Below are 22,806 nucleotides of genomic sequence, written 5' to 3' on the forward strand. Positions count from 1 at the left end.
AGAGGAAAATTATAGGGAAGGAAATCAACCAGGTAGTCTGTGTCCCAACTCTAAAACAAAATAGGTGTTGTTTTAAAGTCTTCTGCTTGTTAGCATGCATTGGAGAAGGAAATGGCAACCCACTCCATTGTTCTTGCCTGGAGAATCCCAGGGACGGGGGAGCCTGGTGGGCTACTGTCTATGGGGTCGCACAGAGTCGGACATGACTGAAGTGACTTAGCAGCAACAGCAGCAGCTTGTTAGCTTAGAGTTTGTAGATGTGTTGATCATGCCAAGGCTTGGCGTGTTTAGTCCAGTAGGCGTATTATAATGCACATTGCAAATTACCAAATATTTAGGAGGACTTTTTGAGTGTTATATGTGCATTTCCAAGTTGCAGTGTACATTGAAATTCAGTTTGACAACAGTCTTTGGATGCCTACAGGATGAGGACTATGTATTAGGTATAAAATTAAATATGATCAAATAAGAAACTGTTGATAAAATATAAAGTTTGAAAACTAAAGAAAAATCTTTTCAAAATTATAATGAAACTTTTCTCATTCCACAAAACCTTTTATTAAAGCCACAATGAAAATTTAAATACTATTTTGTACTTTAAAAAAATCATATTTGTGTTTACTTTTATTATATATTTTCCCAATTTTTTCATTATAATTTAACTGTAGGTCAACATTCCTACAAACTTATATGGATTAAATAAATTTCACAAGCTAGTCTGATGCTATAATCACAATTTATGTCATTTTTCTATGGGGTAAATTTACTCCCTGAAATTAATGTAAAAAATGTATTGATAGATCAGGAAGAAAATGGAACTTAGAATTCCATCGTTATTTGAAGAGACACCAGATCTGTGCAATGCATGGCTTTTCCCAAGGGCTACCATATGCAACTGTTCTGAATACCAGTGAAGTGAACAACCTGTAGCTTCCTTACCCTTCTAACAGTTTCTGTATCTAGTATTTCATTTGGTTACTTCTAATTTTTAAAGTGCTTCCACAAAGCCATTCAGTTAATAATATGCAACACTTTGAAGAACATTTCTCCATTTTTATGAAATGTATTTTATTAAAAGTAAGGGTGGTGGGAGGGGGGTTCAGGATTGGGAACTCATGTACACCCATGGCGGATTCATGTCAATGTATGGCAAAACCAATACAGTATTGTAAAGTAAAAAATAAAATAAAAAATGAAGAGCACACCAAAAAAGTATTATTCTTTTGGCCTTGTTCAACACAGATTTTTGTAAATTATCTTCTCAGTAACTCAGTAATATATTATTATAAAGTAATATATGGTCACTGTAGAAAATTTGAAAAATCCAGAAACTCTAAGGAGGAAATAAGAAAAACACCCCAAACACAGTATTCATAAAGACTATTGTTAGCAACTTTTCTTCCAATAACATTTCTGTGCATTTTTTTCAGATGTATAAACATACACATTTTGAAATTGCCACCATAACACAATTTGAATAAGGCAAAAGAAATGATTAATCCTGATACTATGAAACCTCTAGCAAGCTCTCTTAGTATCTTTTCTTTATTTATTTTTAAATCCATTATGTAAATATCTTATTTGAGATTTCCTTAAACATTTTCAGGATGAAAGTTGGCAAAATCTTCTTTTGGTTTTTAAAGCAGATGTTCAAGCTGGTTTTAGAAAAGGCACAGGAACCAGAGATCAAATTGCCAACATCTGCTGGATCATCAAAAAAGCAAGAGAGTTCCAGAAAAACATCTACTTCTGCTTTATTGACTATGCCAAAGCCTTTGACTGTGTGGATCTCAATAAACTGTGGAAAATTCTGAGAGAGATGGGAATACCAGACCACCTAACCTGCCTCTTGAGAAACCTATATGCAGTCAGGAAGCAATAGTAGGAAGGAACAGACTGGTTCCAAATAGGAAAAGGAGTACATCAAGGCTGTATATTGTCACCCTGCTTATTTAACTTATATGCAGAGTACATCATGAGAAACGCTGGGCTGGAAGAAACACAAGCTGGAATCAAGATTGCCAGGAGAAATATCAATAACCTCAGATATGTAGATGACACCACCCTTATGGCAGAAAGTGAAGAACTAAAAAGCCTCTTGATGAAAGTGAAAGAGGAGAGTGAAAAAGTTGGCTTAAAGCTCAACATTCAGAAAACGAAGATCATGGCATCTGGTCCCATCACTTCATAGGAAATAGATGGGAAAACAATGGAAACAATGTCAGACTTTATTTCTGGGGGCTCCAAAATCACTGCAGATGGTGACTGCAGCCATGAAATTAAAAGACACTTACTCCTTAGAAGGAAAGTTATGACCAACCTAGATAGCATATTCAAAAGCAGAGACATTACTTTCCGACTAAGGTCCGTCTAGTCAAGGCTATGGTTTTTCCTGTGATCATGTGTGGATGTGAGAGTTGGACTGTGAAGAAGGCTGAGCACTGAAGAATTGATGCCTTTGAACTGTGGTGTTGGAGAAGACTCTTGAGAGTCCCTTGGACTGCAAGGAGATCCAACCAGTGCATTCTGAAGGAGATCAGCCCTGGGATTTCTTTGGAAGGAATGATGCTAAAGCTGAAAAACTCCAGTACTTTGGCCACCTCATGCGAAGAGTTGACTCATTGGAAAAGACTGTGATGCTGGGAGGGATTGGGGGCAGGAGGAGAAGGGGACGACAGAGGATGAGATGGCTGGATGGCATCACTGACTCGATGGACGTGAGTCTGAGTGAACTCTGGGAGTTGGTGATGGACAGGGAGGCCTGGCGTGCTGCGATTCATGGGGTTGCAAAGAGTCGGACACGATTCAGCGACTGAACTGAACTGAATATGTTAAGTAGCCTAGAATGATTTTACAGTAACCAACTAGAAAGTTGTGAGAACTGACACTCTCCTGAGACATCCTGCCTCCTTCTCTACCACCAGACACATGGAAACAAGAAAGGCTGAAAGATCCATGTCAAGTCATCCAAGGCTCTGGTCACATGACCACTATTGGGCCCATTGCTTTCACATCTAAAATGTAAACACAGCATGTATATTCACATCCCAGCAGTCAGTCCAAGGAGATATATGTGTATTCCACCTCTCCCCACTCTTTGTATTTGCATAATAAATAATTTTAAGTAGTGATGAATGCTAAGAGAGAAATCAGAAAAATGTGATAGAATGCAATGGGGGAGACTTCAGCTGACCTGGTCCCAGAACAGGCTTTTCTGAACGGATGTCATGTCCACCGAGGGAGAATCTCAGTGACAAAAGGGACACAAAAATGCAAAGACCTGGGGAGAAAGGGAAGACTGTTCCAAGCAGACAGAGCCCTGAAAGGGGCAGGAACCTGGTGGCTGCAAGAAACAGAGAGGCTCAGCTGCACCAAAGGGCAGGGAAGGGAGCCTGAGAGAGACGGTGGGAGGGGCACGGGCAGGCACCCATCCTCTCTTCTGCTGCCCTGGGAAACCCAGACGGTTCAAACCCAGAGCAATGTGATGTGACTTCTGCTTCAAAACAAGGTGCTCTGTGGACAATGAGGCACTAATAAAAACAGTTTTGGAGGCCATGGGGAGAGATTTGCAAGTGCCCAGGGACCTTGGCTGCCATTAAAGCATAGAGAAAGCAAATTAAAACAATTAGGCAATTCCAAAAGTATCTAAGTGGATTTGGGAAAATCTGGAGAAACCTGTTTTAGTGTAATGTCTTAGCCTTACAGATTTGTCTGGGCTTGTGGGCAAAGAGAGAGGTACACCCCCACAGTCACACAGGAAATCCACAGGCTCTCCCTGTCAAATCAGGAATGTCTCAGGACTTAAAGGTGGCAGACTTTTATTTTCAATTCAAATAAATTGGGGGGTGGGATTGGTTCTTCAAAAAGAGAACAGCCTGACTCTGGACACGACATGAACCCTGGTACCAAGGGTGCCATGTGATTCCATGAGCAGAAGTCCCCAGACAGGCAGAACTGTCCTAACTGGAAACACATCTGCAGTTTGTGGTGTCTGGGGCAGGGGCTGAGCAGGGCCATGAGGGGGCTCCCAGGGTGACCGTGATGTTCTGTTCTGGTTTGCACAGCTGCATGTGTTCGTTGAAACTCATCAGTGCTACACTTACTGCTGATTATCTCACAGTTTGTGGTGTTACCTCAGTCAGCACTGTCAGTACTCTTGAAGTGTAACCAGTGGCATGTCAGGATGAAGGGTACTGCTATCTGTGCCTTTATAATGCCTAGAAAAAATTAGATGGGTAGGTATGTGTTAAAGTGAACATAATAAAATGCTCCTTTAAGGGTGTTCACAGTACACTTCTTTTAGGTTTTTGTCCATTTATGAATCATCATGATAAATTGTGAAGATGAAAAGCTGAGTGCTTTGAAGGCCCCCTTCTTGCTTCAGTAGAATTTGTCTTCAGATTTGTGGGAGGAAAAGCAAATCTCTATCATCTTGTATGGAGCTTGACACAAACACTTTTAATTGTCTAGTTTTCAAAGGCTTAGCCTAATGTAATATTGAATTCTCTCTGAATAAATTGCTTAAACATCTAATCCTAAATGCATATTTCAATGAAATTCTTAAAGTAAAATATATTATTTTTTCTTTCTTCTTCCCATTGGATAAATATTCTTCTGACAGAGTAACTCTATTTAATGCCCAGTATTTGAGTAAGCCAACCAAATGCAGCCAGTTCACACAGTATCACAGGACAAGGACGCATCCACGAAAGTCCCAGCGTCTTAGCGTCTGTCCAGGCACACCTTATGTCAAGGCGGCTGTCACAGTTCCCAGTAGTTAGCTGTAACCAAAGAAACCTGAAGCTTTTGTGTACATTCACTTCTCAGAACAGTTCTGGGAGGCCAGAATGGATTTTACCAAGTCTGTATTTGAGAAAACCGTGCTGCGGAGCTCCGGGAAGTCCTTCAGTTTGCATACAGGGGAAGTGCTGACCGGAAGCTTTCTCCTGGCTGAGCTTGGAGCCTTTCCTCTCGCAGCTTTGCCTTAAGTCTGCCTCGCTAGTTAATGATTTTTCTTTTTCAGTATTACTGATTTAATGGTCTCACATTTAAATGTTCTATATTACATAACATGAGATATTTGGTATAAAGGTGGAGCCAAGATTATACCTTGTTCAGTCAAGAAACCCAGGCCAAGTCATTTGCATCCTCATCCCAGACCTGCTGTCTCCCTTTTTGTGTGTGGCAGAGAAGCCTCAGAATAAGCAGCCTTGTCATATTTTCTGTTCATACTTTAGTCATTAACCCAGGAATAGGACTCGAGATGGATTTGCCTTCAGCTCAGTCCAATAGTGTGTTGGCTGCTTTTTCTTAAAAATAAACATGTTGGGCAATTGGGCAATTTTTTGCCATTATTAAAAAATATGCCAACATTTTGCATGAAAATTTAGGTCTGTTTCCTCAGAATAGGTTTTCCAAAGTGGAATCATCATGACATAGACTTTAAGCATATTTATTTGTATGCACAATTTGTCCAGTTGTTTCCAAAATGTTTTACAAATTAACGTTCATATCAATAATGTGTAATGGTGCTATTGTCTTCCAAATATAGGATCTTTTTTAAAATATGAAAGTAATTTATAGTAACTGTAAATAGTAAAGGGTCATCGTAGGTTTTCATCAAATAAGTCCTTTCAGTGCTCATTTAGCACTTTTTGAAAGAATAAATAAAAACACAAGTGTAGTCCTTTTGCAATTATTTTCTAACAGGGTAAACTTACCTGACATGTTTTCCTTTTTAACTGATGAAAGTCATTTTCACATAATTCAATAATAAAAACAGTTCAGCCAAGAGAAATTTACAAACGGATATCTTTGAGCATTTAAAATGAAAACATTTGTGATTGCGTTCATCCTTCTGTGTACAGAAGAAACCCTTCCGAAACGTGCTCCCACACCCAGTTCTAGTCAACACTGGTCACCTGGCTGTCATAAAGGGCATGACCAATACTCGGGGCTTCCTAGACCAGAGCTGACCAGTTAAGCTGAAATTTAGGGAACATAGTCCATCAGCTTCCAAGGTGTGCCAACAGAAAGGGCACCTCTTATTGTCAAAATCCTGCACTTCCATTGATGCTGGCATCTTTAAGGACCTTAGAATTGGGAAATCAGTCTGGCCTCATCTGTATGCACTGCAGCCAACTGTGTACAGTGGTTCCCACTTGAGGTTGCAGTCGGAGCAGCCCACACTCCTAAGTGAAGGCAGCCAGAGATGTTGGGTCCGTCCTGTGTTATGGTGGAAAGAGTGATGAAATCACTGTGCCCTGGAGCCAGTGCAGGGAGGGGTTCTGTCTTGTGAGCCATTGCAGTTCCCTTGTGAGTATTCTCTCTACCACCAAATTTGAAAGAAACCACAGAAGGGGAGAAGAGGGAAATCCTCACAGAGTCCAAGGGGAAGTAAGGGTTGCTTCATATTTAATGGTGGTGTAAACGCTTCACGCTCATTATGTGGTGTCTGAACATGTGCTCAGTGCCTTGGCACCAAAATCCAAGAGCAGACAGTCAAATGATGCTCTGCAGAAAGCTACCATGGGGAGGGAGCAAAGAACCTATCAAATAGAAATGCGGATTTGGGAAGAGTTCCTCAGGAGGTCCCCACATATTGACTCTGGTGTTGGTTTTGTGCTCAACCACCTGGTTGCAGATTGCGGCTCTGCCTGGTCAGGTCTGAATCAAACCTCCAAAGCCAGAGGCCATATTGCCTCACTTATGATAATTTTGGCTCAAAGTACAGTCGCTAACCAGCTACCTGCTTCAAAAGTTCCAAACCTCTTTGTTTTCTTATGCTTGCCTATTCATGTTGTTCAAAGAGCTAATTTATAAACATGGCTTTATTATAATCCTCTCCTTTGCTTTTAAATATAGACTACCAAATGTATTTTCATAGTCTGACTTCATCCCCTAATTTAAAATGTTTTCTTATATTAAGTTTGACAGCTGAAAACATCAGGGTGTTAAGTGTGCCGAGGCCACATCCCAGCAATTGATGCCAAACCCTTGCACCTCTACCTGGGTGGCAGGCTCCTTAGAGTGTGGCAGACACAAAGACATGCTGGTTTCTTAGTAACCAAGTGTGTTTTCTTGTTACTTTCTAAATTTTATATAATATTTGATTTTATTCTTCGGTGCATCATTTTAGAATATTTTTTGTCTCCAGTCAATGGTTTTTAATTTACACTCTTGTCATTAGTTTTAGGTTGTACAAAGTTGTGGTAGGAAACTATGTTTGTAAATAGTCTTTCAACATATAATTATGTGACATGTTATCTTTTTGCAGAGTAAAAGTTCATTATATATTTATTAACATTGTAAATATACAATTATTATCTATTTTTTCATGCATTTTACTAAAACTCTTATAGACTATTTGGTCTCAAAGATTTCCATAGGGTTTTCATCTGAAAAATCCTCCTTGAATTTTTGATATTTTTAAACAGTTGCATGCATTATAGAGATGAACAATTCCTTAGTTTGAACTGCATCTTGTACAAACTTTTAAACATTGTCTATCACATTTGTCCTGAGTGGCCTTCAATCAGAATTACTATCCTAAGTCACTGAAGCATGCAGTTAGTTGAAGATTGTGAAGATTGTTTATTTTAGCTTTTCTACTTTACTTTATTTCATGTGATACCTTTTTGCCCTTGTTTCCAGTTTGCCAAGGGACAAGTAACAAGCTCACCCAGTTGGGCACTTTTGAAGACCACTTTCTGAGCCTCCAGAGGATGTTCAACAACTGTGAGGTGGTCCTTGGGAATTTGGAAATTACCTACATGCAGAGTGGTTACAACCTTTCTTTTCTCAAGGTTAGTTCAATGAATTTGATCCTTTTTTTTAATCTGTTTTATTTTTATTTTGTTAATTAAAATTTATTTATTTTAATTGGAAGCTAATTACTTTACAATATTGTATTGGTTCTGCCACACATCAACATGAATTCACCACGGGCGTACACGTGTTCCCCATCCTGAACCCCCCTGCCACCTCCCTCCCCATACCATCCCTCCGGGTCATCCCAGGGCACCAACCCCAAGGATCCTGTATTGAACCTGGACTGGCGATTCATTTCTTATATGATATCATACATGTTTCCATGCCATTCCCCCAAGTCATCCCACCCTCTCCCTCTCCCACAGAGTCCAAAAGACTGTTCTATACATCTGTGTCTGTTTTGCTGTCTTGCATACGGGGTTATCATTACCATCTTTCTAAATTCCATATATATGCATTAGTAAACTGTATTGATGTTTCTAAATTCCATATATATGCATTAGTAAACTGTAATGATGTTTCTAAATTCCATGTATATGCATTAGTAATCTGTATTGATGTTTCTAAATTCCATATATATGCGTTAGTAAACTGTATTGATGTTCCTTACCCACATACAGTAGAAGTAAATATAAGTAAATAAGGCCTTGGCAGAATTTAATTGGCAGTGTATTTACTTTTGCTTTGGCAATTACAATCCATGAGGAAATTACACAGGCAAGTTTTATGGAAAGGTCACTTTACCAGATAGTTTCAAGTTGTAGCTATAAAAGAATAGCAAAGAGAAATAGACTAGCCTGGCATTCTGCTATCATTGTGGACACTAATCTTTTAACCAGCACTGCAGCTAAACTGGCTGTGTTTGAAAAAAAAAAGAAAGAAGACCTGCTTTGTAGCCCTTGCCTGTTTTCCTGGTATACATGCTCCCATCATGGTTGATTTCTGGCTACCAAGAGTTTAAAAACTAGTTCACCAAACTCCCATATGTTTTGCAGTAGGCTCCAGTGAGCCAATAGGAGCCAGCCTTAAAAGCTTCTGAGTTTGGTGTAGTTAAACTTAGGATTTGATTGGTTTTCTTCTGGGTTTGTTTGTTTGTTTTTGATGGAAAGCCTGCAAGACAAATACAAAATAAATTAATAAAACGTTTCCATTTTCTGCTGAGTCTGTTAAACACCAGGCGAAATGAGAGTCACAGCATTCCTCAGTAATGGACATGGCCTGTCGTTACTGCTGTCAAGCTCAAGAGGCAAAAATGCAGGAACCACTGTAAATCTTGTTACCTCTCATGGGGTCCAGCGGTAATCATCCACACGACTGGTCACCCACTCCTCTTCAGCGAGGGGGCCTGGGCTGTCTGGATCCACTTTAGATCCTGCACTCATGAGTTCCTCCAAAGAGAAATAATATGTTCATGTTTTATTTCCTTAGACCATCCAGGAGGTTGCTGGCTATGTACTCATTGCCCTCAACACAGTGGAGAAGATACCACTGGAAAGCCTACAGATCATCCGAGGAAATGTGCTTTACGAAAACACCCATGCCTTAGCCGTCTTATCCAACTATGGAGCAAACAGAACCGGACTGAGGGAGCTGCCCTTGAGAAACTTACAGGGTGAGAGCAGGGCGCAGGAGGCTATAGTATGAAGAGCAACTTGGACGGTACTTAGCAGACGGGGTGCTTTTCTGAATTCCATTCAAGGAAGACTTTTATTCATGACACACAGACGTTTTGCATGCCAGCCGTATGCAAGACACAGTGAGTGGAAGTTCTAAGAAGACAGTAGATGTAGGCAGGAAGGGAAGAGCTAAGCCAAGTACAGGTTCTGCCTTGTTCATGGAAAAGTATCCAGAGAGTTAGTAAGACATGGTAAAGGTTCTGGAAAAATGAGAGTCTGACCAGATGACGAGACTGAAATGCTCAGGTAGTCCTCCAGTCTTACTGCCTGGACCTCATGTATAAGTGACAAAGAGTGAAAATCCCACCACTGTCTGAGACATTTATAAGGATAGAGAATAAAGGTATTACAGGCAAAGTTTGAATTCTTGTGAGGAGGGCACTTACAAGGGTGCTGTGAGAGGAAACTGTGGAAAAACAGCAAGTTGACTTTTAAAATTTGAAGATAACGATGATTGTGGCAGGTACAGTGCCAGCCATGTTAAACTGGTAACTTAATTTAATGCCCCTCCCCTTCTTTCAGAGCAAGTGGTATGCTCTGCCATTTTACAAAAAAAAAAAAAAAAAAATTGGTCAAAGTAACCCTCTTGAATTCCTACAGGAGTGAGAAAATGGCCAGGGTTGGCCACCCAGACCATTCCGCAGAGCCCTAACCTTCCCCCAGGCCTTGCGACTCTGACGGGCAGTGGGGCCAACCCTAAAGGGGACGAGAGCAGCGGACGCACAGCAGAGGAGGTCTGCGGTGCAGGGCCTGAGCCCAGGCTGAGGTGCAGGGCAGGTGACTGTCCATGCCCCATGGAGCCTGTGTCCAGGTCAGCTCCTGGGCTCTGCATTTATGAAATGGCCTCACGGCTCCCCTCAGCCTCCCACACTGTTGGGTGCGGTGCTGGCACTGGGCTGTGCTGTCCTCGCCCTCAGCCCACCGGGATGCCTTGCAAAGTCGCTGTCTCATGGTGCCAGACAGAGGCAGGTAGGGGCACAGACTGTCAGTTTCCAGCCCCAGCGGTATCAGCTCCATGGCTCACCCGCCAGGCGCCTGGGAGTGGGTTCTGTCTGTGACTTCAAAAATGGGGGGGACAATGGTAACAGACTTCCCAGCGTTGTTGAGAAGATTAAGTGAATTACTGCAGATAAAGCCCCAGGGAGCTGTTTCTGTGCTTGGTATTATTTGTTTTGAGTGTTGGGGTTGCATCAATTCAGATTATTTAATTTTATTAAATAATCCTCTAATTTGGATTATTCGACATGAATTACAACCCACTCCAGTATTCTTGCCTGGAGAATCCCATGGACAGAAAGGAGCCTGACAGGCTACAGTCGATGGGGTTGCAAAAGTGTCAGGTATGACTTAAGGACTAAACAACGACAATTGGTCACTAACACGGGCCTCTGGTCATCCCGCTGCTGTCCCCTTGGCCTTCCCGCTCCTGGTCTGCCCCTGAGGCTCCTGAAGCGCCAGCTCTCTCTTCTGTGTCTCCAGCTCTGGCCCCTCATGAGTTTATCCCTTGACTCTGGCTCCCTCCTAAGTGAAGCTTTTCACTTGGTTGTGCAGCTGTCATATCTGATTTCACACCCAAAACTCCAAGATGCGGCCCTTTCCATCCTCCCAGCCTGCCTTCTGTGACTCTGCAGCCCCTCCCCACCATCTGCTGAAGGAACGGCTCACCTGGCCCCTCACAGCCTCTGCTGGGGCTCTCTGTCTACCTGGAGCCCACCGAGCCCACTTCCATCTGGGCTTCTCCACATGGTCTCTTCCCAGAGATGTTACTCTTTCCAACAGCCAAAGAGAGCTTCCCCAGAACTCTTCCTTTTCCGTGTCCTCTCCCACTCTGGGATGCTTGGCATTACTTACATATCTAGAATTGAGTTACAGTCAGAGGACCATGTGAGGATTAGCTCAGGCCATGGATATGTCTGACTGCTAGGTGGTACAGTAGTAAAGAGATTCAGCAGACACAGGTTTGATCCCTGGGTCAGGAAGATTCCCTGGAGGAGAAAATGGCAACCCACTCCAGTGTTCTTGCCTGGAAAATTCCATGCACAGAGGAACCTAACAGGCTACAGCCCATGGGGTTGCAGAGTCAGCCACGACTAAGGGACTGAGCATGCTTGCACGTAAACCAGCTGGCACAGTGCCAGCCTCGTCATGGGTCATGGCCCTCTGTGAACAAGAGGTTATTGACTGCATTGCCCCTCACATGCTTGTCATTTCTTACAGAGGAGCCAGCAGGAATCATTCATCTCCGCACACCTCACGGCACTCGCTGCCATGTTTTGTGCACAGAAGCCCTTCAGTAAATGTTTGCATAAGTGTCATGGGGGAATACTTGCCCTCTGCTCCAGCTCAAGTTTTCTTATCACCACTGGTGCTTCATGTCATTCCAACTCTTCCTTTGAGCAGTTGAACAGTTTTATGTCTTTGCCTTCCCTTGGCCACCCAGTCTCTTCATCACACATACAGATCCTTCCTGTTCCACTTTGCCCACTTTCCCAAGCACCTCACAGCATCTTCCCTTCCACCCACCCTCCCTGTCCCATCTACCCTTCCACACTGTCATCACACGGTAACTCCAGTACAGCTGGGACCAGCCAGCCTCCCTGGGAACCACCAACTTCCTGTATACCTGTCATTCATGCTACATGACTAAAGCATTATCTTCCCATGGCCCCCGATTTCCAAATTCTGGTCATTCATTGTTCAAAGATCCAATGCCGGGGAATCCCAACTCCTCCATAGAGGAATCCATCAGCTCGCTTTCCACTGCCCCACTGCAGTTCCAGGGAGTCTCATTTGCATGCTGCCATCTCTTAAGAGAAGGCAAAATGTGAAGAAGCATATGCATACTTCACAAGAGTTTAGAAGAGATGGCAAGTTTGCTCATGGGGGTTCCTTTCTCATGCAGAGATTCTGCAAGGTGCCGTGCGATTCAGTAACAACCCTGTCCTCTGCAACGTGGAGACCATCCAGTGGCGGGACATCATCAACACTGATTTTCTAAGCAACGTGACAGGGGACTTCCAGAACCAGCAGGGCAACTGTAAGTGTTCCCCGGTGCGCCCCTACCCCGGGGTTGCAGCTCTAAGGCAGGGCGGCGCTGTGGAGTTGGGTGGGAGCCAGAGAAGGCGCAATTCATGTTCAGTTACATGAACCTACAGCAAGAATAAGTAGTAAACAAATGATATGCTCACTAGAAGAGCACCTATTTAAGACAGGACACACACACGCACACACACGCACACACGCACGCACACGCACACACGCACGCATGCGCACGCGCACGCGCACACACGCGCATGCGCACACACGCGCACACACGCACACGCACAGACACACGCACACACACGCACGCACACACACACACGCACGCACGCACGCACACACGCACGCACACACACACACACACACACACACACACACACACACCCCGCCAGGGCAGCTGAGCTCTCGTGTGGCATTGAGAAAAGCCCATCGTGCCAGCTCTGGCAAGGGGCTTCTCTCATCCTGTTTGAAGAGACTAACCAGGCTTTTGTAGCTTCCGATTTTCTGCTGAGGCTCAAAGTGGCGCCAGGCCCTGTGGAAGCTTTGGGGCTCAGCTCTGCCCTCCTGCTCATCCTGGGAGGTCCCAGGCACTCCCATATGGATGGAGTGCCCGGCAGAACTAAGGAGTACATGGGGATAAGCTTGTCCATATTTAACTAGTACCCATGACCTAGTCCCCACTGTTCATCAATAAAGCAGCCCATGCAAGGGAGCAGCTGGCCAGGACCACGCTGCAGGTCAAGGCTCCCCGTTAGCACCCTTGGCATACCTCGTGGGAAACTTTGAGGACCCCAGTTTCCAAGTAGCCTGCTCCCTTCCTGATCTCCCTCACCTTTCAGGCCTTTAAAATAAGAAGCCATCACCATTTCCTGCTTCTCTGTTTTCCTACAACTGTGCAGTGGATACATAGGTGCTTTTTTTTTTTTTTTTTTTTTGGTGTTTTTGGTCTTAGAATTTGAAGCTGATATGCATCTTAAAAATTAACTAAAGCTGCTTTGTTTTTTGCTTTTTTTCCTTTGATTTGATTGATTAATTATGATGAAATACCTTTAAGATAAAATTTACCATCTTAACCATTTTTAAGTGTACAGTTCAGTAGCATTAAGTACATTCACACTGTTGTGCAGCCATCACTACCAATCATGTATTTTCCTCTTGACAAACTAAAACTGTCCCCACTGACCACTAACTCTCCACCCCCAGGCCTTGCATCCGTCATCTTACTTTCAGCCTATGAATTAGACAACTTTAGGTCCCTTATATGAGTGAAATCACATAGTATTTGTCCTTTTGTGACAAATTTGACAAATTTGTACTTTTGTGACTGACTTCTTTCACTGAACAGTGTCTTCAAGAGCCATCCAAGTTAGAGTGTGTGTCAGAATTTCCTTCCTTAATATGGCTGAATAATATTTCATTTGTTTATACATTCATCTGTCAGTAAGCTCTTGAATTGCTTGAGTTGCTTCCACCTTTTGACAGTTGTGGACAAAATGCTGCTGTGAACATGGGCATTGAGCCCTTTGACTTTGTAAATGCATTATTCCAACAGATACCCAACTGACCTACTTTGCTTGCAAGAAAGCAAAAGCTTTCTTTTACAATGTAAAATTTTACATTTTCCAGAGATGGAGGTTAGCCTTTGCTCAGCAATCTGATGAACAGTGGGGAGGTTAAATTGTGTAAATTTGTAACAACAACAGTAACAACAACAACAACAAAAACTGACATGGAAAGGGTGTGAGCCTAATATGGGTTTGCTATAGATCAAATCAGGTACCCAAAGTAGCTCACCTGCCCTCCTCACACCATAGCTGTAGAAATGACCCGGCAAGACAGTGTTGGGAAAGACAAATGGTGAACAGGTTTATGCAGTAATAATATTCAAATATTACAAAGCTATGAGCAATAAACCAAGATGGTATTGATTTAAGAGTAGACATATAAAAATAAGCCATAGACAAATAAGACAGTCGCTTTCACTTTTCATTTCCATGCATTGGAGAAGAAAATGGCAGCCCACCCCAGTGTTCTTGCCTGGAGAATCCCAGGGACAGGAACCTGGTGGGCTGCTGTTTATGGGGTCACATAGAGTCAGACACAACTGATGTGACTTAGCAGCAGCAGCAGCTGAATCAAATGTCCATAAAGAAATGACATTGTAAGCAAATAAGAAAAGAATTAATTATTTAATATATTATTCTGGAATGTAACTACTAAAGGAAAAATATTTAAGTGACCGAACTATTAACAGGGTTTTTTTTTTAAGGAACTAAGGATATTAGGTTAGTCACATTGGAAATTACAAAACTGCCATCACCCGTTACCTGTGTTTCCCTCATGAGCTGCCTCACCAGGGACAAACTCACAGTCTTGCTCCTCTCAACTGCTGCTTTCAGGTCACAGATGACTTCTGAGAGCTTGTTTTATTTCATCTTTACCCAAAAAATCTCATAAGGTGATTTAAGTGTTTTATGGAATGGGTTTTATGGACCGAAAAGTTACTTAATATTATGTTATTATTGATGCAGTTTGGAATTTGAAGTTAGAATGGGTAGGTTTACTAAAGAGGAAATTGAAATAAATCTATAATCCACTTCATATACCACTGTAAATCCCAAATGCATGTTAAACATAAAAAATGTTGAGTGTATATGTAAGTGCTAGAAAGAAACATAAAAATAAATATTTGTAATATCAAGTTGAATAAAAGCCAAAGTTAGATACTATAAAAGAAAACTTCCATATAAAAAATGTTAATAACAGGAAAATACTGTGTAGCATCTGACTGCCTTGAAAAGGTTAACATTCTTGCTATGTGACTATGTAACGTAGTCTTCTAAATCCTAAGAAAAAGGTGACTACCTCTCCAAAAATGGGTCAAGGACATGAGCGGCTCCCCCATCACACACACACACACACACACACACACACACACACACACACAGCCAAAAATAAAGTAAAATATTATTTGTCATTGTATTACAAATGGTTAAAATAAAATAAAGAAGCATCATTTTTATATGTTCCTTTTGATTTTTCAATGCCTATATTGACAAAGAAACAGAAATTTACATAGTCTACTTATGGGCATATAAGTTAATTTTGGCAATATGTATTGAAGTTTCAAAGTATGCATGCCTCTGGCCTATGAACATCATGTCTAGGAATATTAAGGAAAAAATGAGAGGAATGAAAATTGTAAAGAATGCAGAAGAATATTTTTGTTCAAGCATATTCCTTATATCCTTGTGTTTAATAAATTTCAAAAGCAACTTATGTCTGAAGCAACTTATGTCAAAATAAGAGATTGGTTAAATAAATTGTGGTATAGCCATGCCATTAAAAATTCATGTTAGGTAGAATGATATTTAAAGGCATGGAAAATTGTCATAATGTATCATTAATTATTACATTATAATGCAATATGTAATGTGATATTAATTCTTATATATAGATATACTTATGCCTATATTGATTACCTCTGGATGATCCTCAATTCTTTTTGCTTTTTTCTGTTACTCATATATTAAATAATCTCTGTGATTCTTTTTCTGTCACAGAAGTTTAAGAATATAATCATAAACAGACTTTGAATTCTTTAATTGGCAAATATTTCCTGTGTTATGGAAAGATGTCATTAAACATTCTTATTTTAAATATTTTCTTTTATAAACTTATATGCTTATAACAGAAATTTGAAAATATGATGACATATAGGGTAAAAGGAAAAACACTGTGGTATCACTGTACAGATATAACCACACTGAACATACCTACCTGTTACTTTTGCTCTTTCCTCTTAGGCTTCTCTCGTTCTGTCTGGCTCGTCTCCATCTCTATCTCTTCTCCCGGTGTATGACTGACACCATCCGTTTGGGGCTCAGCTGCCCATCTTTCAGGATTCTGAGAAACACCAGCAGTGCACCAGTGCCTTTTACCCCTGGGATCAACTGTAAACCTTGCTGGTCATACTGAAGGGCTGCCCTCATCCCACAATCATTGGCAAATCATCTCTTCTGTTTAAAACTGAAATTCTCCCAGAGACTGAATTCTCCTGACTGTAGGAGACTTTGGGACATATCTTAAGTCCCTTGGTTTTTTTTTTTTTTTTTTTTTCCTCATGAGAGTCTTTTTAAATCATCTTACAGACCAACCAGCTGAACAAGTAGAGAATAAGAAATTTGAAAGCTTTGTTTCTAGGCTGCAGCTCTGCTTAGAGGCTGGGGCAGGTGCTGTCAGTTTCTTGCTCCCTTTCCCTGTGATATGAATTTAACTATTACTTTTATATTTTAGGCCCGAAGTGTGATCCAGGCTGTCTCAACAGAAGCTGCTGGGGTGCCGGGGAGGAGAACTGCCAGAAACGTGAGTCAGGAACAGAGTTTCACTGGCCGCCTTCTCCCTTACACTTGGCTGATGGTATTGATATTCGTTTTCCCTTTGAAGACTCCAGGCATTGTTGATTTTAAGGCCAGATGTTAGCAGTTACATGAATGACAGTCTTGCACATCTCCCCACGTGCGGTTAGTCCAGCTTGGGCTCCTACTGGCACTCCAGCCTGGCGTGAATCAGTGCAGGCCCGCCTCCCAGGCAGCAGTCGTTCTCTCTGAACAGTAGGTTTGGTTTTCCTGGAAATGGAGGCTTGTCTGTGTTTCTTGCATCCCGACATCTCCTGTGTCCTCTCCCTTCCTGCCCCTCTTTTGGGTACCCCCCTCCAGAGAAGCAAGAGCAGCTTCTTGAAGGGGATTTTTCTGTGGGAATCCTAGCCTAAGACCATGAATGGCCAGGAAATCTAGGGACATGTCAGCTTGATCTGTGTTTAGGTCAAATTGTGATGTGATTGTTATGCCCTTTTAAACACTGCTTTCTGGCTGGCATTATGTTATTTGTACATACTTTCTGTTACCCCAAAACTCAATTCTTGTCAGTCTCTAGTTTAACAAGTCTGAAAGTCCAGAGTTAATCTGAGTCAGTTCTCCTAAGTGATTAAAAACAAATAGAAAAAAGAAAACTTACAGTAAGAAAGATCAAGATAGTTGAGTTTAGCAGAGCATGGATGTTTGGGAACTTAAGTGTAAAAGCATTACATTCATCCTTGTTATCAGTCTTTCATCGCCGTTTGCAAGTGATCCCAGGGTCCCTGGGAAGTGATCCTCCACCTTCCTGACCCCGCAGCTCACGGTGGCCTTTGCTTCCTTGCAGTGACCAAAATCATCTGTGCCCAGCAGTGTTCCGGGCGCTGCCGCGGCAGGTCCCCCAGTGACTGCTGCCACAACCAGTGTGCCGCTGGCTGCACGGGGCCACGGGAAAGCGACTGCCTGGTAAGACACACCGCAGCTCCTGCGGCCCAAAGTTCAGGGACCTCCCTTTGACTGAAATGTGCTGACTGATGTTTGCCGCCGCCAGGTAACAAAGCATCTTTCAGTGACTAGCCTTCACCACCTACTTGGTGACCTTGGGTAAATTATGTAACCTCACCTACCATTCCGTGGTCTAAAGGGCACGATGTACGTGGCATCAACACCCGAGACCAGGGCATAGAATGAGCCCAGTGCTAACTGTGTGTTATTTGTCCCTCATGTCTGTTGTGGCCAGCACCACTGTCACCACCATTTCTTGTTCCGCTCAATTCTCATTACAACCTAGAGAGCGGAGGCTGCAGGGACCCCTAAAAGGTAGTTAGGCGATTCACCCCTAAAGTGAAGTTAGGCGGTCACACAGATCCTCAGGGGCAGGACAGCTGGACTCCCTAAAGCCTCTGCTCCTTCCGCTTGGCTCAGAAGCTTTCTGCTGATTCCCCACCCCATGAGGGTGCTGAAGGCCTCGCTATAGTCTCTGTGACTGTGGAGAGCTTGACCAAGTTCTAGCGTCACCATGGGCCATTGGTGCCACACGGCTGATTATGGGTACCTTGTGTGTCCTGAGACCCCAGGACAGGCAGACAGGGTCCCAAAGTCAGCACTGACTGAGTTCCAAACTGGGAGACTCACCTTGAGTGGGACCTGGAAGAGTCTATAGTTTTTAGGAACAGGGAAACTAATGTTCCAGAGGCTGGAAGGGCCCTGGGCTTTGGACCCCGCTGGTCTGAAGCGATTCTGCCAGGCTGCTGGAGGGAGGCAACACCAGGCTCTTGGTCAGGACCCCTCTGTGTGTGGTCTGATTCCCTCTGCACAACAGCCCCCAGTCAAAGTTCTCTGTGTTTGGTAATAAATTCAAAAATGTATCCTCAAGTGTTGTTTAGGAGGGAAATCGGACGTAAGTTAAGTTGAATAATTTCACTCTAGAGTTACTACTCTGGAGTGTGAACTCCTGCCTTATTTTGAAAGTTAACAGAGATGTGTTTTTCCCTCCTCATAATCTCCTCAAAACTATCACAGCTAGAACAGTGTATTTAAGAAAAACCATGCTTTTAAGAAAACAGTCTTTCTGCCCCTGTTGAGAGTGCTTTTCTAGGCATCTGCTCTGAGCAAACACCTGGACACAGAGGGCTGTGGCCCCGCTCCCCGTGGAGTCTGACAGTCACACCACCCCTCCCATGGCAGGTCTGCCGCAGGTTCCGTGATGAAGCCACCTGCAAGGACACGTGTCCGCCACTCATGCTCTATGACCCTACCACCTACGAAATGAAGGTCAACCCGCTGGGGAAGTACAGCTTTGGCGCCACCTGTGTCAAGAAGTGTCCCCGTGAGTGTCCCTTGTGAGCCCCTTCATTGCCAGGCACCTGTTTTCACTCTGTCTCCTGCTGAGGTTCCCATATCCCCCACTCAGGGATCCTTGGGTCCCTATATTCATTTCAGTATCAGGCAGGTGAGGTAATGGCTGACCCCATCACCTTGGCTGACCCCAAGATGGTTCTTGTGTCCTGACCCCAGCCATGGTTGCCCAGAACATTCCATGGTCTGATTGGCACAAACCCATGGCCGTTGGGCCGTTTCCCTGTTTGGCTCTTGTACTCGGCAGGTGTTTATAAGGCCTAAATGAGAGAGAGATCAGAAGACTGGCCTCCTTTAGTGGTTAAAAACCTGGGCGTGTTTGTGCCACTAGGAGCACAGAAGAGAGCTTTTTGCTTGTCAGTTGGATTTGTTTAATTGTTGGGGCTTGGATTTTGCTTATTTGTGCTTTACAGGAGACTCTAGTATTTAGGGAAATGGCAACATGAGTGATTTCATAGGAGAGGAAGTGATTTTCAAGAGGGAAGATTAACTAAAAAAAAATTATTTTTAAGAACAATTATGAAGGGGAGATTTACACTACCAGACTTGTGAACATGAAATTTTAAAAGTTTGGAACAACAACAAAAAAAACCCACAAAAAAGTCATTGTAAGGTAAATGGCAAGATAAAGAAAACTTTGCCACAACTGTGACCTAGATATAATCTTTGAGAGAATTTGAAAGCTACAGGAAACCACTCAGAGCCTCAGAGAACATAAGCAGACAATTTACAGAAGGAAAGTGACAAACATCCAGTAAACGCCCAGACAAATGCCCAGTGGTTTGAGGACCCACTTGGGGAAGTCAAAAGAAACAGAGAGAGTTCCTGAAAAGTTTATTATTAACACAAGTTACTTCTCCCTGAGTGAGGGCCAAGGCAGAGTGTGGACCCCATCGCCCACAGAGACCCGAGGGGATGAGGGTGGCCGAGAGAAGAGTGGCCTTTGTTTTGGGTCACTTTTTAAACTAAATATGACACTTTCAGCATCGTAACCAGAGAACAGCAGCCTGATGGGGAGGCCGTGAACACCTTGAACCCCATTCCTCCCTGTTTGCAGCTTTTCCTTCTTGTCCTTAAAGTAAACAGAACCAGAGGATCAGCTGCCATCCAGGGTCATTCTGCCCAGAACACCTGGTGCCCCTCTCACCACCTTCCTCTCGTTGTCCCCAGGTAACTATGTGGTGACAGACCACGGCTCGTGCGTCCGCGCCTGCAGCTCTGACAGCCAGGAGGTAGAGGAAGATGGTGTCCGCAAGTGCAAAAAGTGTGACGGGCCTTGTGCTAAAGGTGGGAAGCTGCCCGGCGTGGGCACAGGGCCCTCTCTGCTTCCAGTCATGGCTAGGCTCCCTGCCCCCAGACCATCAGCATCATCCTCAGACCAGATTTGAGGGAGTCTCGAAGCTCAGAAACATGTTCCTTCCTTTCTGCAGTGCTCTATCCTTGGGGTATCTTCAATGCCAACTTATCCCTTCTTATCCTGCACTTTATCTTTTATCTTGACATTTTTCAAACACCCAGAAACATTGCAAAATAGTGTGATGAACACCCATATGCCCTGAACTTGAATTCATCAATTTTCAGTAATCACCACATTGTTCTCACTCCGTGTTTGTGTCTCTGTGTGTGTGTTTTCTGAGTCCTGTGATGACTACAGGTATTATAACACTTCACCCTGCATTGGCTAACACACTTTTGTACAAACGGGACATTCTCCCAAGTAACAAAAGACAATTTCACTCTTATCCCATGTTTAACATTGATTTTAGTTTTCAGTTTAATTTCAACTCCCCTGTTATCCCAATATATCCTTTTTAGCTTCTTTTCAATCAAGAGTCCAGGCTCCTCATTAATTCAAGATCGTGTCTCAGCCCTCTTTTCTCTGACGCTGTGAAGAGTCAAGGCCAGCTGCTCTGAGCGCCCCTGTCTGGCCGGGTCATATTTTCTGCGGGGCGGGTCGCAGATGGAGCACTGCAAGTAGAGAGTGTCCCACCAGGGGTGCACAACTCTCATCTCATTACCTCTGTGGCTCTCTGGCTCAGTGGTAAAGAATCTGCCTGCAATGCCTGAGACCTGGATTCGATCCCAGGGTCAGCAAGATTCCTTGGAGAAGAAAGTGGTAACCCACTCCAGGATCCTTGCCTGGAGAATTCCATGGACAGGAGAGCCTGGGTTATAGTCCATGGGCTTGCAAAGAGTTGGACATGACTGAGTGACTAAACCACCTCGATGGCAGAACCGATGATTCGCCTGAAGTTGCATTTCTTGGTGGTTGTAAGAATGACTTCCTATTTCTGTCATTTCTTTTATATTTACTAGTGGACATTCTGCTTCTAAAATAGCTTTCTTAGTACCCCTGTGAGCTCACTGAACCCTTTTTTATTCAGTTTATGATAATCCCTCCTCACATTATTCACTCTGATGTGGCCCATGGAGGCTCCCCAGCTGGTGCCCAGGCCCTTTGGGCACAGAAGACACATCTACATTCTAAGCATCCCCTGGAGATCACTCCAGATAGCATCATGTGAATCTTCCTTATTCTGCTTAAGCCTGTCCACAGTCCCTGTACCATGATCTATATGGTCATTTAGATTGTTTCCACTATTTTACTGCTATAAAAAAATGCCTCTCTGAACATCTGCTTCAGATGCCACCGTCTCTAAGAGGTTTCTGTGGTCTCAGCTGGCACTGACCACTGACCCATGTATTCTTTCAGGGGCGGACTGAGCCTCCATGCTCCATGTCATCCAGTCCCTCAGTCTCTTTAGGAGGTCTGTGCTATTACAACCCCCTGACGGATGAGCCATTACATCACAGAGGCTCTAAATGACTTGCCCAGGGACCAGTGGCCAGGGTTGGCAGAGATACGCTGGGACAGCTCGCGGGGCTTCCGTCTGAGGTCAGACCTCTGAGCTCCCAGTGTGGCAGGCATGTCAGTGCCCTGGGCAATGAATATCCTTTGGCTCCAGGAAATCTTCAGGCAAAGGAAACACGCAAGGAAGAAAATGAGACATAGGGTAGTACCTGGAGAGGAAGTAAGTGAGTTCAACCCCTGAAGACAGAGGGTTACTATCAGCATCCTCAAATGGATCAATAAAAGCAGATTATTTCTGATTTTGGTCTGTTAATTTGGCGCTCAACAAACATTTTGACTCGCCTATAATCATGCTATATTTTCTACCCACCCACAGTTCAAATCCTGGAGTAGTGGCCAACTGAGATCCCTTTGTGTAGGGAGATGTTGGGAAACAAAGGTGGGAACATGTGTGTTGAGGGTCCACAACTCCGGATCTGATGGATATAGAGGTGAATTACAGTTTGTCTCCATATTTAGGAATTAAGGTAACCCCACCATCACCATCACGCCTAAGCAGAGAGAGACTGAATATTCTCTCAAACATGTAGAATTCTCTTCCAAACCTGTAATTAAAAGGCAAGTTCCCATCAGCAGGGATCTGCCTCGGGGCTTGTTTTGCTGAGGCTGCCTCACTCTGTTGTCAGCCAGAGCCTTGGAATCCTAAGCAAGCCTCGCCACTCCATTCCCAGACCACAGCAAGGTATATGCATTCCAGAACAAGCCTGGAGTTCCATGGGGCTGATGGGATAGGCCC

At 43.4% G+C, this 22,806-nt stretch overlaps 1 protein-coding gene across 1 annotated transcript in view; it reads left to right on the plus strand.

Annotated features, from left to right (window-relative positions):
• Nucleotides 1-22,806, plus strand: part of EGFR (epidermal growth factor receptor) — a 214,110-nt gene that overhangs the window by 131,592 nt on the left and 59,712 nt on the right. Inside the window, exons 2-8 of the mRNA XM_040246357.1 lie at nucleotides 7,654-7,805; nucleotides 9,199-9,382; nucleotides 12,349-12,483; nucleotides 16,782-16,850; nucleotides 17,688-17,806; nucleotides 19,028-19,169; nucleotides 20,369-20,485. Coding sequence (XP_040102291.1) covers nucleotides 7,654-7,805; nucleotides 9,199-9,382; nucleotides 12,349-12,483; nucleotides 16,782-16,850; nucleotides 17,688-17,806; nucleotides 19,028-19,169; nucleotides 20,369-20,485 — 918 coding nt within the window. The remainder of the gene's footprint in view (nucleotides 1-7,653; nucleotides 7,806-9,198; nucleotides 9,383-12,348; nucleotides 12,484-16,781; nucleotides 16,851-17,687; nucleotides 17,807-19,027; nucleotides 19,170-20,368; nucleotides 20,486-22,806) is intronic.

The sequence above is a fragment of the Oryx dammah genome, unplaced genomic scaffold (genome assembly GCF_014754425.2).
Source record: "Oryx dammah isolate SB20612 unplaced genomic scaffold, SCBI_Odam_1.1 HiC_scaffold_9, whole genome shotgun sequence".
NCBI lineage: Eukaryota > Metazoa > Chordata > Mammalia > Artiodactyla > Bovidae > Oryx > Oryx dammah.